The sequence below is a fragment of the Agelaius phoeniceus genome, chromosome 9 (genome assembly GCF_051311805.1).
Source record: "Agelaius phoeniceus isolate bAgePho1 chromosome 9, bAgePho1.hap1, whole genome shotgun sequence".
NCBI classification, from domain to species: Eukaryota; Metazoa; Chordata; class Aves; order Passeriformes; family Icteridae; genus Agelaius; species Agelaius phoeniceus.
This window is the reverse complement of record NC_135273.1, coordinates 28,301,456-28,318,831: the sequence shown is the minus strand read 5'-3', so window position 1 is coordinate 28,318,831 and position 17,376 is coordinate 28,301,456. Positions and strand designations below refer to the sequence as shown.

At 38.8% G+C, this 17,376-nt stretch overlaps 1 protein-coding gene across 1 annotated transcript in view; it reads right to left on the bottom strand.

Moving 5' to 3' along the window:
* The window catches only part of BICC1 (BicC family RNA binding protein 1), a 90,153-nt gene that overhangs the window by 46,707 nt on the left and 26,070 nt on the right, over nucleotides 1-17,376 (bottom strand). The window contains exon 2 of the mRNA XM_054637186.2: nucleotides 10,602-10,648. Within this exon, the coding sequence (XP_054493161.2) occupies nucleotides 10,602-10,648 (47 nt within the window). The remainder of the gene's footprint in view (nucleotides 1-10,601; nucleotides 10,649-17,376) is intronic.

The window sequence follows — 17,376 nt, the reverse complement described above, 5'->3', positions numbered from 1 at the left end:
GATCCAACATGAAAGGAACCACAAGACAGGAGACAGAAGAAGAATGCATGTCATTCAAGGCAAGTGTTACATCCCATCAGTCCTTTACCCTTTCAATAAAGGTTGGAGACTTCTGTCTTGGAGAAATTAAATCCTCCCCGTTACTTATGCTAAACTAAAATAAAATGAAAGCCCACAACTTCACAGCTGCACATTCTAGGGACATATGAGAAAGATGCATGTAAGATCTTCAAAGGAAAAGCAGTCTGACTGCCAGCCACTGAGATTTGGCCATCTACTCTCCTTAAGCTCTTCGTAATGTTAAAAATTGCCACATTAGACCAAAAAAGATAACTCAGTTTGGTCCCTACAAAGACAAGTTTATCTCCTATCCTAGAAAGGCAAAAAAAAGTCAGGATGCACTTAAATTAAGTACATTTACTGAAGTATCAAAATGCTCAGTCTGTGCTGGCTTTTCAACTCCAGGCTGTAATGTTACAATAAACCAGGACTTTCCTAAGAACACTTAAAAAATTAAACTACATCGCTTACTTCTTAAACTATCGTTGTATTTAAGTTGCTACTTACATATTGTATTTATTATAACAGCAGAGTGTCACAAAGCTCTGGAAAACTTGGAACTGACTTTTTATGAGAGCAGTTAAACTTGAAAGTAAAGATGATATTGAAGATCATAGATGAGATTGAAGACTGCATAGATCACTGTTGCACCAACTTTTTGTTTCAGCTTTACCATTCAAACACAGGCAATTTTAAGTGACAAGATTTTATTTTTTCCCTGAAAAATCTGGAATAATTCCATGACAACCTCAAGTGCATGTTGCAATGGAACTGCTTCATTAGTGAAATCAGTATTATGCCACACACCCTGAGAACAGGGGCTCTGCTCTCACATGAAGAAGAGAACTCTCAAGTGCTCCAGCTATAATACATGCATTCCAATTGTATAAATACTGGAGCTACATAACATTCAGAGGAAATTCAGCCTAGGGATGACTCAGAGTTCATGATCTCTGCAGAACAGCACCTCTGCCATAGTTTCCCTCATGTCCACACAAAATAAGTGATAGAGTGAGTACTAATCAGTGCTCTCCTTGCCTTGAGGGATCAACTGACCAAAGGGATCAGGCATATCAGTCAGCAAGGTTTAATCCCCAAAAAATAACCTCATGCTTCTTCTCAAAATGAAGGAAAACCTAAGAATATGGTCTTTCTACAACTTTCCTTCCTCCCTTTGCCCAAGTGTAATTGTAGTATTTACAAGCCAAAATATGTAAGCTATTCTCAGTGGAGAAAAAAAAGAAGAGGAGAAAGACACTGGAAGACACCAACAAAACAAATCAGACTGTACTCTGACCCTGAAAAAATTGGCTCTAGCTGCATATCATTGGGCCTTCAAGGAAAAAAAAGTCTAACTGTAAGGCAGCTGGAAGAGAAGCTTTTGGCTTCCTTGTATTCCAGCTTGAAAAGTTTATAGTTTGAGCACTTTGGGGAGTTTTTACATTAAGACAGTAAGAAATTATTTTTTCTTATGCTGTATTTTTTGTTTAGCTGATTTTGGATAGAAACTGGAATGTCCTGAATGCAACAAAACCAACCAAACAAAACTCCCCCAAAGCCCACAAGTATTTCAGAATTCAAAGGAAGTATTTTACACACAGCGGATGAACAAGAACAACATATATAACAGACCTGCCTTCATTTAAAGCAGGCACATTAAATCAAAGTATTATTCTTTATAGTTAGTGTTGGTAAGATACCTATTTCTGACCCTCCCACCTTTGGGATTTGGGCATCTTGGCCTTTTCTGCCTCAGGAATTAATCACAGTGAAAGGAAAATGGGTCAGACAGGAATCTGCATCTACTTGTGGGTCTCTGCAGTTACCTAGTCTGAATTCCTTCCCCAGTTAAATGAAATTCTTTTTCCAGGCAAGTGAGGAAAAGAACAAAATTAAATGAGTTTGGACTTCAATACCATGTGGGAAAGTAACTTTGAGACAATCTCACTTTACACCATGAAGATGTTATGCCTAGTCTTGGAATACTTGGTTTCACGGACTTTCAGTGTTCATCTTGCATCTTCAGCTTTCAGAAAAGTTGTCTCAGTCCCCTCAGTTTGCATGCATTTACAGCTGTATAAACAAGTTTATTCTTATTGTTTATTTCAATCATGGAATATAACTTAGATGAAAATTAAAGGAAAATATATTTCCATATGACAAGACCTGAAGAGTCACAGCAGACATGTGAAATTCTGCATGGGGTGGTGCTTAGCTCTATCTCTTGCAGTGCACAAGAGGTAATGCAGCACAATCTGAGAGGATGACTAATCCCTGAACATGGCTTTTGGCAGCAACAACACAGCAATGGCTGGAGCTGGAAACAGAATTATTACATTTAATGGTTTGTTGTTTTTTTTTTGGTTTGGGGGGAGGAGAAAGCAAGGGAAGAACAAGGATGGGAAGGAAGAACAAGACTCCAAAGAGGTTTGTGTGAAGTTACCCATTGGGAATTCAAACTCCAAAACTGGTGAGGCCAGAGAAAGCACTTGCATTGCCAGAGCACATCAGCAGGGCAGCATCAAGGATTACTGGTTTGGTGAGGAAATTTGAGGAATATAAGGAGTTGAAAATGAGATTACAAAACTTGGCCCAAAGCCTGGTGCAAGTACACAGCTCTTGTGGAAGTCTGGCCAACATTTTGGGCACAGCAATGGATTTGCATCCCAAGCCCTGTGGTGGTTTCTTTCCCCCTGAGGTGATCTACATAAGACATTCCAATCAAGAATTCACAGTTTGTCACAGCCACTACTCAAAGTTGGAGAGTACAGCCTGACCCCTGTGTAAGCACCCATTCTGCAGGTAAGGAGGAGGGGCTGTTCCTGAGAAGCAGCAATGGCACACAGCCCCAGGCACCCCACATCCCAGATTACACTGTCCAGAGCTTCCAGTTTGTGCTCCTGTGCGGCAAAAAACCCATCTCCTCTGCAGAGAACCAGAATTAAAACCATAAAATACAGAAAGTGCTCAGTAAGTTTGCTGTGACTGCAGTCTGTCAGTACTGACAGCACACATGGTAGGTGCCATCTGTTTAAAATACACAACCAAAGGAGGCACAGGGAGGACAAGGATCAAGCTCCACTTGTGTGTCTGTACAGAAAGGAGCAGTGGGACAACAGAGCCTTCCCACACACAAGGACATGAGTGCCTGTGTGTCCTCAAGGGCAGGGCTCCTCATTTTCCCACTTTATAGCCCGACTGTCAGAAACCCAGACACATTTTCAGAAAAGGTGACTGCTTGGCTAGTCCTTCTTCCCTAGTTTTACTTGTCTTGGAAAAAGGTAACATGTAAATTATTTTAGACATGACTGTCTGGAATAAGCAGCATGGATAAGGATCAATACTCCCATATGCTTTTGTTCATGCTTCCCCTGCAAGTCATTTGCTTCAATACTGCAGGGAATTGATATTCACCTACTCACTTGTCCATCTCTGTTAAACTGATTTTTATTTCAAGTTTTTATTAAATGCTAAAATAATTATTAAAAAACATTGATGTGTTTCTGATTGATATATAAAAAGGGAACAGAAGGAAAACTCACCTGCATACTGCTATACAGTGTCATGTCAAGCTAAGGAGAACACCAACACTTCCCTACAACTTCTCAGGGCCAATACCTGTGCACAGACTTTGAGGCTTCCCCAGAGCAGCACACAGGCTCTTTGCTGTCAAGGACTTATCCTAATGCTGACTCTAACAAATTTACCATCTTCACAAGGTTTTCACAGCTATTCCTAAAGAACTAACCAAGAATTAAAGCAAGCATGTCCAGGATGAAGAGGTCCTGAAGCTAAGCAATGTATTTATTCATAGTTTTGATCAAGGCGTATCAAAATTTTTTTACTAAATACTACAACTAATGAACAGATCATGGATAAAGGCAATAAAGACAGCAGAGTAAAAGACATCAGTTTTACAAATGAAACTTTCAGACTGCACATAAAAGCTCTAAATCACTAAAGATGGAATTGGGAAAGCTGCCTATATGGATATGGCTTTGGATTTTTTATTGTTTCCATTTCCAGTAAGGGATTTTTACCCTAGAAAGGGTGAGAACAAATGCATGTATGCACATACTCACTGAATCTTTTTTTAACCTTCACTTCACCTGAAAGGAACTAAGATGACTCTTAAAACAAAGGTTTTGTTTAAGCAAATATTGCAGTATTGTTGCTGCATCCAAAAACTACATTAAGTGAACCTTCTACAACAAAAATGTTTACAGAATTCGGTACTTAATTTACAAGTACAGCAAAAAAAGTTGAGAGTAAAAATCAATCAATCAAATGCCCTTACCTATGGAGAAACACTGAAGTCCTTCACTTGATTTGGAAGCTTATTTTACCCTCAATGGAAATACTTGTCAAGGGTCACAGGTAACACTTTTGTTTTAAATACAGGACATAGCATAGTTGAAAACAAAAAAAATATTTAAGCATGCAAAAAATGATCTATAGAATTATCTGTCTCTACAGTATTAATGAATTACACAAGTAATATAAAAAATCCTAAGCAAAGTATCACTAAAAGTGAAACTACACAGAACACTGTTCAAAACACCAATATGCATCCAAATCTCCTCTCTGAAACCAAAATCAGCAATTCTCCTCCTTACAAGGCAGATACCCAGTGTATATTCTTTATTCGAATCATTCTCATACTTGTCTCCCTTATATTATTTTTCCCCCCCCAAGGTAAAAGCACAAACATTTCTGTGAAGGAAATCTCTCCTCTGTTTTGAGGGAGGGTTTAACTCTCAGAATGAAAAGCACTGAGCACCTCAATTGAGATGGTGGTGACAAACCACTCCTCCTCTACTGCTCTACAATGCAGGAGAGATCTTGCACAAAGTGTTAGGTATAGCAATAAAGTGGCATAAAGCTGAACTTTATCAACTAAGACTTAATATTACAGGTAAAATCTCAAGATAGTACCCATTCTATCAGAAGCAGCACAGGAGAAACTGGAGATTAAATGAAAAAAAAACCACCAAAAATCCTTGGAATGACTCCATTGCCTTAGCAGAATGGTCACTATACTACAGATGGGATGAGTGCCATTTTCCACAAAAATGAAGCCTTCCCACCACTCAGCTCTGCCTGAACTAAGCAAAAAGTTAAGTAAGCATTCTTGATTTACCTTTTTAGAGAAACTGATCCAACCTAAATAGCCTCCTTTCCACTGGGTGGGGTTTTGCCAAAAGGGAGACAAATGTCTCAATCCCAAGATTTCCTGCAAATGTTAACTTGCACTGACATTCTTTCAGCCCCCTAATCCATGCTGCCCTCTCCAAGCAGTCCCTTCCTTTTCACAGGAAGCTAAATGAGAGGAAGCTCAGGGTAAATTGGATGCCAGCATTCCCATCCCAGCCAGGCACTTGAAGCCAGCTCTGGAAACGTATGGCCTTAATAAATCCTTGTCACATGCTATGAGCCAAGCTCTACATCTAGAGGTTATTTTAATGCTAGTGCAGATCCTGATTCCTACCCAGAAAAAGTGGAATGTGTGGAACCGGCTCCTGTAGCTCCAAGCTGCTGCTGTGGTTGAAACAGAGACAAGACCCACGCTAATGTCTGATCACCAGCAGCTCACGAGGTCTCACCACCAGATAAATAACACTGCAAGAAACTCAGAGCCCAGTGGCTGCCATCAGCAATGGAAACACAGCCCTGGGGGAACTACAGCTATAAATAGGCAGCTGGGGAATAGTCATGGCTGAAGACACATGAAAAGCCCTCCAGAAGTTAGTCCTGAATGTGGATAATGATTAGCTTGAGACATCTTAGTCTCAGGTCAATGATTAATATTTTTAATGCCTGAAAATGCCCTAAGCCACTTGCATTTGAAGCTCTAGATATGCTTCACGTTCAGAGATTAAAAAGTGAGACTGATCCACTTCCAGTCTGACCTACTGCAAAGAGAAAATTAAATTTATTTGTATCAGAATATACTACCTATGCTTACAAAATGCATACATCAACACTGTATTAATATATTCACGTGTAAGAATATTGCAACAATTAGGTTTGTCCCAGAACAACATAAAAGATATTTTTCAAAGATACAAGTGAAAACACAGGATGTTGCAAACCAAGCTTTTTTACTGTCTTAGATAAGCAAACAGGGCTTGAGGAAGATTCCTTGCTGCCTTTGCTGCCAGAGCCTCCTAAATAAATAAAAATGCACAATCCTTAATAACTACTGCATAAAGGACTTTAACAGAAATATGATTAAAGATGCAGTTAGATATAGCTATTTTTCACATCTTCAAATAATCACAGGGGTTTATTTTTTGGCTTTGGTTGGGCATTTCTTTGTTTTCTTTCTTAGTCTCTTGCTACTACTGTTTCCAGATACCTGGACTGAAAGACCACCTGTGTTTAAAGGATGGTTTCACCACATTGTGCTTCCAAAATGGCCACAGTAGCTTCCATGGTGCTAATTATTTAATAAAATTTGAAGCTACAGTTTAAACATGCTCCATGTAAGCACAGGAAGGAAAATGAAAAGAAACCACTCGTCTTCCTTTGCACTCCTAAGCTCCTCATAATTAACAGAAGAGATTTTGGTACACACATGAAACTTTTGCCCAGTTGCAACTTCACAGCTCCAAGCACAATTATGTCTCCCTCAGGGAAAAACAGACTCTGCAGTGAGAGAGACACAAGCATTTAAACGCTTGTGTTTTAGCACTTTTTGCCTAAATCCAGAGATATCTTAAAAACCCCTAAGTATCCACAACTGGGCAAATGCATGCAAACACCACTTCTGTTTGCTTAAAAAAGGTACAGAAGAAACCCTAAACACAAAACATAAAAGCTCAGGACCAGTAAAACACACAAGCTACAGCTGGCTGGTAGTGTTTAGTGCTTCCTACAAAACCAAGCTCTGCAAATGAACTCCAAAAGGCAGGAAAGCCAGAGCTGAGGAGCCCCTCCAGGCACACTCCCAAAGCTCACACTAACACATGCACACTGAATAACACTGAAATAAAGAGCTTGGATGTGACCTGTGCAGAGCACCATGAGTGCATCATTTCCAGTCACCACCTTCTGCACGTGCAGTCCCACATTGTCCCAAGAACTCCACCCAAATTCCACTCAAGCCACAGCCTTCACCTATCACCCACCCTGCTCTGCTCACAGGCCCTGGAGAAGGCTACAGATACACTTCTGTCCAAAGAAGTTTCAGAATGAAAGATTACCATCAGCACTGAGATTCCCAAATGTTTTAAAAAGAAGAAAATAAACCAACTTGATGATGAGAGAGCTAAAAGCAAACCAAAATGATGCATGACATTCCTCTGGGTCCACAGGGCCAGCCCTCACCTGTTTTGGATTATGAACTCTTCAGGACAGAGAATCACCACCTTCTTACATTTTATATAAGAGTGCCACACACCTAACGGATAACTTAGGGCTACATAAATTATCTGTTCCCTGTAACAATGTCCTGGCTTTGCTGGGGAAAGGGCCTTGCTTCCTATGAGGCGTGAACCAGATGTTGTGGAACTTGGTGGAAAAAATCCACCATCAACTGAAAAGGGGCTCTGGATCAAGGACATGTAATAACTTCATATTATGTATTCCTCTCACAGAATAAATAAGAAAAACAATTTAGAGAGCAAGGCCCACAAGGATCTTTTACATAAATAATATGTAACACAACAGCAGAGCAATCCATGTTTATTTAGGATTACCTGTTACTGAACTGCAGATCCAAGAGCTCTACACAGAAAACCATGCCATTATTTACTTATTTCTTGCCAAATTATTCGTAGCTCCCAGTGGTTTTGAAAAATCCTCATTAGATGGTGGTAGGTCTTCCCTCATCTGAAGCAGTACTACAACTTAGAAACATTAGAAGAAAGTATGATAAAGTTTTCAGACTCTTAAAAATGACACTACCAAAAGACATTTTATCTACTTCTCACTTCAATTCAGGACCAGAGGAAGGGGAATGTCTTCACCTGATCTTTCCTGCCACCACAGGGCAGAAAAATTGCCTGAATTTCACCAAGAATTGGGGCTCATTCAGTAGCTCCACAAGCAACTGCATTACACATGCTTGTTTCTGCTAAAATGCTCAGTGAAATTATGCATATTGACATTTAAATTGTTATTAAACTCTGGAAGTTGAAAGTTGGTAGGCACAGTTCACATCCACTGAGATCCTGCCTGATTATGAAAACCCAAGTAATACTGCTTTCTCACATGTTTAAGGACCAGCAAAAGACTGCTTAGCACCAAAGCCTTGTATTAACTTTCTTTAAAAGCCTCTCTGCAGCTTAACAATGCAGGCTGAGTCTCTGCCAACCCCCCAGGCACAGCCTCCTCTCTGCTCCCTCCTGGTCTGCATGCCTTGACATACAGAATCACCTTCCTGAATTTCTGTCTTGTCATTTGCCATTTCAGCATTCCTATGAAAACTTCTTCCACCTCCAAAGCCATTCCCAACCTCAGCACATTGAGGGCAGTCCATCAGAACACACCAAACGTGGCATTATTCATGCAAATAAAGCCCTCATGTTCTAGATGTGGCCTCTCAAGGATGCACTTCTCCCTCCCTGTTCCACTCAAAATCCTGCCAATAATGTCCTGAAGTCTCATTATCTGAACTGCTTTACAAAAATGTCTTTGCTGCAGCTTGGAGTTCATATTGAGTTTCTGGGAGTGTCCTGCTGCCTTCATTGGCAATGTGTTTCTAATACCACAAATCACTTTCTCCCTCACTGCACCAACCTGAAACACATGAAATGAGTCTTCATTTTACCTCCACATACTCTGCCTTATTCATTTCACATGAGAGGGGAAAAATTTAACTCTGAATAAAGGAAATTGCGCAGACAGAGATGGTGAGTAAGCTATGAGCAACTGTCCAGAGATTTCTTCCAACAAAAGAGAGCTCAAAGGAGATAGTTTCCATCTGGTTTTATTAGTTGTAGCATTGTGTGTATGTGCTCAGAAACTTCAGAAATCTACACTGTGGAGTTGGTGATATTTTAAGTAGAATGCCAGTTAAAATGAAGCAGCTTGAACCTATTGCAGCACCCACACTGTGCCTAGATAATAATTATGCACAAGTATGACAAGATCTAAATGCCAGGATAGCCACTGTAGCATCAGTGTGGGTAAGTAAGGAGTGCACTCATTGACATACTTAGGGTACAGCATATTTTGCTTTCCTCTTAAATTCAACGCAGCATTTTCTGCTATTACACTAGTGACTACATAATTGTAAGGCACATCATATCTACAGTAAATAATCAAGCAATCAAATACACATGTCAAACAGATAAGCAACTCAAGAAGAAATATTTTATCCACACCTTTCGGAATTATGAGCAGATTTATCTAAAAGAGAGAAAACACCGTGGTAAAATGAATAATGTGTAGAATATAGCACAGGCTACTATGGCTTAGCTTTGTTTCAGCAAGTAAAAAAACCTCAAAGTATTTTGATAAAATCCTAAGGAGGCACTATTGACACATTCTTCTCTGTGCACACCAATATCAGAGAGTTAAGCACCACATTTAGAAAAACAACTCTCACTGTCAGTTAAGGGCAACATAAATCTGAAAATCCAAACATTTTGGCAGCATATATATTCCTCCTCACCAGCCTTTATCAAGGCATCCCACAGTCACATGCAGGGTAAAGTAACCTTTCACATCCTCCTTTCTAGAACAACCACTTAAAATTATAGCAAAATACAGCAAATTACTTCAATGGAAAATGAGTCAAAAAAGAGTGTCAAGGCATTTCAGTATACAGCGAAGTTTGCACTGTCTTTCTTCTCTGTACTAAAAAAACAGCTCATCATTTTTATTAGCCTGCAACATGCAGATTTTCATTAAAATAACTCATAAATAATGTTCTTCAAACTATTCTTGAAAAAAAAACAAAAACAAAAAGACAAAAAAACCCCAATACTATGCTGCTTTGTAAAAAAAATTTGCAAGTCCTTACTCTTGACCACATTTCAGTTTGTAGTTTAGTTGCTGCAGGACTCCCTTTTCCAGTCCTTCCGTGCCTCTGTCCAACCACAAACTTTGTTGAATCATTTTGTGGATTGTGCATTTCTTTCTTAAAAGCCTATTGCATTTCTCAACCAAATATTTATGCTTTCAACAATATCACACTAAGTTGCAAAGCAGTATTTTAATAACAGGATGCAGCATTTATCCACAGACAACATGCTTAAGACCACCTCACAACATCTTTTGGGTTAACAATTAAGCATAACAAATGTTCATCATGCATATTTTAACATTTTCAGCTAAGTAATTGGTAAAACTGGTAAATTGTTTTTGTGCACAGATGACAGGAGCATACACCAAAGAACCTGTTTCTCATCTCATTCCATGCATGGCTGGTAGCAAGAAAACACTAAATGACAAAATTTTTAAAAATTTGATCAATATGGTGGAAACTGTGCATGAAGTTTAATTAGTTGATCACATGCATGAATAATTGGTTTTGGTTTTTTTTTTTCTTTCTCTAGTCAGGTGCTGTTATAGAATTGAAATATTTTTCTTACCTTCTGAAAAAAGTCTTCCCCACTTTTCCCTTTGCCCTCTGCAGCAGCTGTAAAACAAAAGTGGGATCTGGTTACTAAATACACAGGAGACAATTTGCAGGCTTACATATAGAAAGTCTCAGTGAGTACATGCTACTGTAAAATAACAACTCTGGGTATTTTTTCTCATGCAATAAACATTTGTCAACAGCTGAGCAATACCCAGATTAACCTTTCACAAGTCACTTGCCAAGGACAGAGTCTGAGCCCTTTGTATTTGGGTACTCGAGCTCTAACCCACTGGTAGATATTTTAGTTACAAAATGCACACGGTCTAAGTGTAACAATTTAGTCACACTGCATACTTTGCCCTGCAATTCTACGAACAGCAGGATCAAAAGGAAGCTAGGAGAGCACAGGATTTTCTGTATCAACTATCACATTATTCAGTGATCTCAAGACCTGGATACAAGTGGGATAATAATAATCTGGATTATCTCCCACTTGTATTTAAACCCATAACTGCAAGTTCATTTAAAAATTTTTTGCACTTAAAATGATACAACTGTTTGCACATAGCTTATGCTGTAGTTTGTCTGTGTTGAACTAGCAAGCAGTTCAAAACACAGTAGCTCAAACTGATTACAAAGAGGATAACTTCCTTTTCCCTGGAGAAAGGGATGCCTTCAAAAACAACTCCAAGGGTGGAGAAGAGTTTCCTGAATGGTACAGGATTACTGAAGCAACTTTGTATTTCTCATGTACAAAACAGACCCCTCGAGCTCACCCCATCACCCTGGCTTCAAAGCCATGTTTCAACTACTCAGTTCTGCCCCCCTCCTCCAATTACACAATCAATTCCAAACTCTTAAGGGACTGTCAACTCAGCTAATGCAATGTGATAGCAAAATGCAAGTGAGCAGATACAGACTGGAGGCATGACTTCTACCCCAGAGGAAGAAGTGCCACTACATTTGAAATAAGCTTCTCAAAATCTCAATAACAACACTTAATTACCACAGAGAAGAGCTCACTAGCAAGTTTTATCTAATACCATTCAGAAGGTCATGATTCAACCCCAGTGCAGACAGAACAGAGGGAGCAAATGAAGCTGTCAAGCATTCATCCTGCTGCAGAGCTATTCCAGACTCCCCAGTTCCACAAGTCTGAGAAAAAAAAAAAACCCTCCCCACTTTCAAAACCCATAGGTGTCTTTATGAGAAGAGCAAACTGGCTCATATTCACCAGAACAAGGTTTTCTGCAAGCAGAGAAAACAGCTGGGGAAGGTTTGTTTTCCAGATTTACAAGCTACTGGTATAAGCAGAAAAACACAACTTGCTTGAAGCAGCCCCTTGATAGGTGCACATTTCTTGACATGTTTTCCATTAGCTCAGGAATAGATAGGAAATGCTTTTGGGAAGGGAGGAGCACCACCACTCTATTTCAAGTGGAACACGGGACCAACATGCTTTTAATCAGAGGGTACACAAGATAAATTGGAGATGAGAACGTGACAGATGTGTGGCTGAAGCTGCAGTTTTGAGAATACCCAGATTTTGTTCCAGCTGCAAATGCATAATTTCCAAACTGAATACAAACAAGAGATGGCTTAAGATAATAGCAGTGATGCTCTGCAGGGCATTAAGTAGAATGCTGACAAAGAGGATTCCAAGCTTTTTATTGTAGGTTTATTTTTAATATGAATCATTCTGGTGACCAGATTTACAGCTTGGCCCCACCAACAACTGATGGCACAACAGACAGAATCCAGCAAGCACGGACAAAGTGGGAAACAAGAGGGAATGAAAACATCCCAAAATGGGTTCACAGGAAAAAAACCCCACAACAGCAGAGACAATAGGAAAGTTGGAGCAGATGGCACTTCATAAAAACCTTTAGTTAGTAGTGAGTAGGTTTAGTTGTCACAATATATTATAAAGATAGGGTCTTTCATCAGAGTTTTTCAGCACATAAGATGCTTTATGATAACCCTTTTGTCAGGTCTCGTGATAGCTGTGAAAAGGCATCTGATCATATCTCATTTTTCTATATTAAGGTGATCTAGTCATTACCATCTCCATTATGCATTAATAAAGGAAAGATGCTCAGAATTGTGCCTTAAAGTATTTTGTTACACTTAGAATATATTTCACTATAAAAGAGAAAAAAATGCCTAAAAACTTGAAGAAAAACTACATAAACCAATGTATTATGCTTCTTTTGAGGTTAGCTGTTTTCCAGCTATTGTCTCCCTTTTCCCTCCTTCTTCATATCATATAACTCTTTGTACCAATTATCTACTCACTCTTTCATTTTACTTCCTAAATTTCCCCTGGTTTTTATGAGGAGCAATTGCAGTTAAAGAAATTTAAATTCTACTAGTAGTTTATGAATTTTGTGATGCTACCCACCATAACCTACATTTGCATGTATGTTTACTCCCAAACCAAGCACCTATGATTAAGAAAGCTTCCAACACGTGTCTGAAATGTCTATGATTCATGTGAAATTATCTTGAAGCCTTTCTGCTCTCTAAAGTAGATAAAGGCAGTCTTGAAAGTTCTGAAAAGAGTAGGAATAGCCAAAAGCAAGGGCAAATTTATCCATTTCTCTTATAATTGAAAAGCTAAACAGGTTTTGTTACAGCAAGACAAACCCAGCATCTTTTGCAGGGAAATGAGCAAGAGAAGCATTCCAGAGTTATGAAATTTATGCAGAAGCCATTAAAATGCAAATCATTTACAGTGTTCTCTACAAGCAGATGCAATTTAGTAAGGCATTGAGGTTTACCTCAAATCAGATAAACTGAGATAAAAGCAAACTTGAATTCGTGTTTAGGAAAAACAATCTCCTAGGTCATCACATGCCAAGATCATATTTTCTAAACAAATCTTGAGAGCATTAACCCTGACTCTCAAAATAAACTTCAGCTTTGAAATATCATATTAAGAAGCTCACGATATTTACATCTGACAAGGCACTCTGGCAAATTATTTTTGTAATCTTCATAATAATAATTAGATTTGCAAACCAAGCTTTATCCAGAAAAGCAGGAAGTTTTCAAGTTACCAAACACCAGAGACAACAAAGCCTTTTGTGGGAGGCTGAGGGGGCCAGCAGTGCTGTACCTGAGCTGCAGGTACAATAGAGGGCACATAGAAGGTACAATAGAGCCCATCTCCACTAAACTTGAAATAAGCTTTCAGATTTTAATGAACAAAGTTTCACATTTTCTGAAATTACTGAATGCAAAATACCACACCAGTAACAAAGAACATAAAGAAGTGACATTATTGCCTGGTATGTGCCATAGGAGACCACTCCACCCTTCTGCCAGTGGTCCCTGTCCCCAAAGCAAGTTTGAGAGAAATCAAAAACAAATGCTAATTAATCCAGCTGTACCTGACTTCTCACTGACAAACTGCTTCATTTCTGCCAACTCAGGAAATACTGTTTTCTTAGAAAACAGTATTTACTTTATGATATTGAATAATCACTTAACCAACCCTCAGAAAAACTAGGACTACTTTTACACAAGGTGGCTACATTGGTTTCAGAAATACAGATGAAACCTACGTAAATGTGCATAACAAGCATTTTATATTTTAAGCTATACTCTGTTTATTGTAATTTCTTCCATACCATGAAATATTTTATATCAGATTTTTGCTTTTCAAGACATATTGGATTGCTGAGGTTCCATCCAATACAAATATGAAACAGTTGAAACAGGTGTTAACTGTTATGGTACCCAAGAAGTGCACCATTTGTCTACTCAATCACCAAATCATAAAAAGGCCCAATTGTAATTTCTAGGTTCACATGGAAAAAATGAATTTGAGCTTTCACTTCAAATGTTATTTCAGTTATTAAAAAAGTTATTACAATACAGGTCATATTTTACGGGAAGGGAACCCAAGAAACACTGATTAAGTCAAGTGTTTAAATGAATTACTGTAACTTTGCTGATCTCACACATCAGTTTTGTGTCTTATTTTCCCAACTCTTGAAGTTATCAAAACCCCAGGGTAACTGAATATGACTGAGTTGGGGACTTGGCCTTCACATTGATTAGTGTCCAAACTTCTTCCTCTCTCTGCATTCAAAGACTAAATTTTTAAGAGAACAAAAAAGCACATTCTGCTCTTCAGGTCTCAACTATGATGAAAAAAAAATTCCTTGCATCAAAGTACTCTTTAATATGACAGATAACTAGATATTATTTTCATTGAATCAAGACAAATCAACTTGACAGGATTTCAAGAAGCTGCAGAATAATAAAGGTAAGAAGTACTCAATTCTCCTTTACCTTTCCTATCCATTGCATGAGAAAGATTTCATAACATTTATGTCAAGAGTGTCCTCATGTTATTTAAATTTGAGTTTTTTTCTCAAACTGCCATGGAAACATGCTAGCTACACAAGAATGTTGATTTTTATTGACTCCTAACTTTTTAAATGGAATGGACAGTTATTCATTGAAAGCCTGAGCTATTTCTCCAAAGTTACCAAGCTGCTGTCATACACAAAGAAACCCAACCAAAAACTTCTTTCATTGAACCAGAAACCACCTGATAAAGAGATTGTGTTTTCCTGTGCACCAAGTCAGACACTAACCCACACATGCTCTGAAAGCTTGCTTATATCAAGCCAAGATAAAGAATTCCACCCCCATGACCACAGAGTTAAGCCAAATTGCTGAAAATATGCCTTTAGGAATAAAAAGATAGAGTGTACATTGTTAAAGAAAAAAATCTGACCTTAAATTGAATTTGCTGAAATCCAAACAAAACAATTTTCCATTTTTCTCGTAATTGCAAAGCCAGTCTCATTTCCAGTTTTCAGCTTAGGAGCTAAGAAGTCCCAGAGACAACTCAACTAAAATACACAGTTTGGCAAGAGAAATAACAAGGCTGAAACAAGCAAGAAATCTGCTTGCTTCTGAAAAATCTAAATATTTGAGACTGTTAACTGGCTTTTCAATAAGGTTACGTATTCTTTTTACTTTTTAAGTTATAATAAACTTCATAAAATAACCTGTTACACATAGCAATCTCACTATTTCGGAGTCTTATTTGGCTTCATGGAGTTTTCCAGAGTTGATGAATGAAAATCAGACATTTAAATGTTCTTAAACTTACATACAGAGAAATCTTCAGGTTTTGAGGATGCTCACTATAGACAGGCCAGAGTCAACTGATGGTACCAGCAAAGGAGACTAAGCAAAGGGAGAAAAGCTCCAAAATTCTTGAGATATTACTGGAACATTCAACAAAAGAGAAAAAAGCATGCTGACAAAAAAGTAATGACAAAGTCAGGGCCTATGTGGTATCTGGAATATTACAGAAACTATCATGGATCTACATATTTTGTGACAAAAGGACTCTTGGACTGAGGGTGAAAGTGTCTCCTTTTATTAAGAAGTCAGAAAAAAAATTTTAGAAGTCCAAACAAAACCATCCATGCTACAAACTTAAAATGTTTATAAGGGAGCATTCTTGCTCTGTCAGAGCAGCCAAGGAAGAACTGGAAGAATTTCAGCATGCTCAGTAAATGACAATAAGTAGCCTGTCAAATATCTGGACAGTTTTGGGTGGGTTCCAGTGCATCTCCTCCTGTTAGCAGGAACTCAATACACAACTGCTGAGCTATCCACAGAGCCAGCTGTGCTCCAGCATCTGACACACCAAACCAGTGCTGGGAACCAAGCAGGCTGGGTCTGGGCTGCTTTTTCCCTGCTGCTGACACACAGGGTCAATGAGCCCCCTTGGCCATCCAGGGTGCACGGGCTCTTTCTGCACCCTCTGCCAGCTGGAGGAGGCTCACTGGATCAAGGCTGGCATCTTTAGAATGTGACTGGAAACACAGACAGGTGACACATCCATCATCTTCATTCTCCCCTTAATATTAGTCATATTCACTTAGAAGAATATTAACTTTTCAACTCCCCTGAATTCTATATTAAAATTAAATCGTTTTTACTAGAATTAAGATTGTTGGCAAATAACTAAAACCAGAACTCAGGAAGCTTCACCCACCATTTGTGATGAATAAAGGGAACAGCAACACAGAGAAAAAGAGAAAACTTAAAATAAACTACACTTGCTTCCACAAGCTCTGCATGCATTGCCGAGAGAGAATGCAAGAAAAAAAACAACACACATACTCTGAGGACCAAAAGGACATGGATTTTCAACAAATATTCCTAGAGATTTCCTCATGGTATTTGTAGGGACCTGACAGATTTAGCGACTGAAAGCTAAGGGGAAAAACAAATAGAAAGGGAAAAAAAGGAAAAAAAATAATTGGGTTATACAGAAAGCAACTTGCCTCGTTCATTCCACCATCAATATTTTTCAAGTTGCATAAGTCCAAAACTCTATCTCCAAAACCAATAATTTAGTACATAACAACTGTAAATTTTAGATATCTAACAGATTTTTCTAATTTGGCAAAACAAATTTATCCCTAGGGGAAAGGCTGGCTTGCCAAGATTCTGCATAGAAATAAGTCAGCTTGTTTATTTATTTTTAGAGACAAGTCACAGCTTGAAGGCAGGCAGTGAAGCTGGGGCTCCTTGGTGGCAATCCCTCCTTGCAGAGGCACACAGGAGTGCAGCCCATGCCCAGTGCCTGGTGGGATGTGGAGCACAGTGAGGCACTGAGGAATTAATGAGGATAATGAAGTGACTGCTCTGCCTCCTGCCAGCCACTCCAGAACAAAGCCAGGGAAACTGAGGAGCTGTCAGCACTGTATTACCTGATTAAAATTGCTCTGCTGGCTGCCACTTGCTCA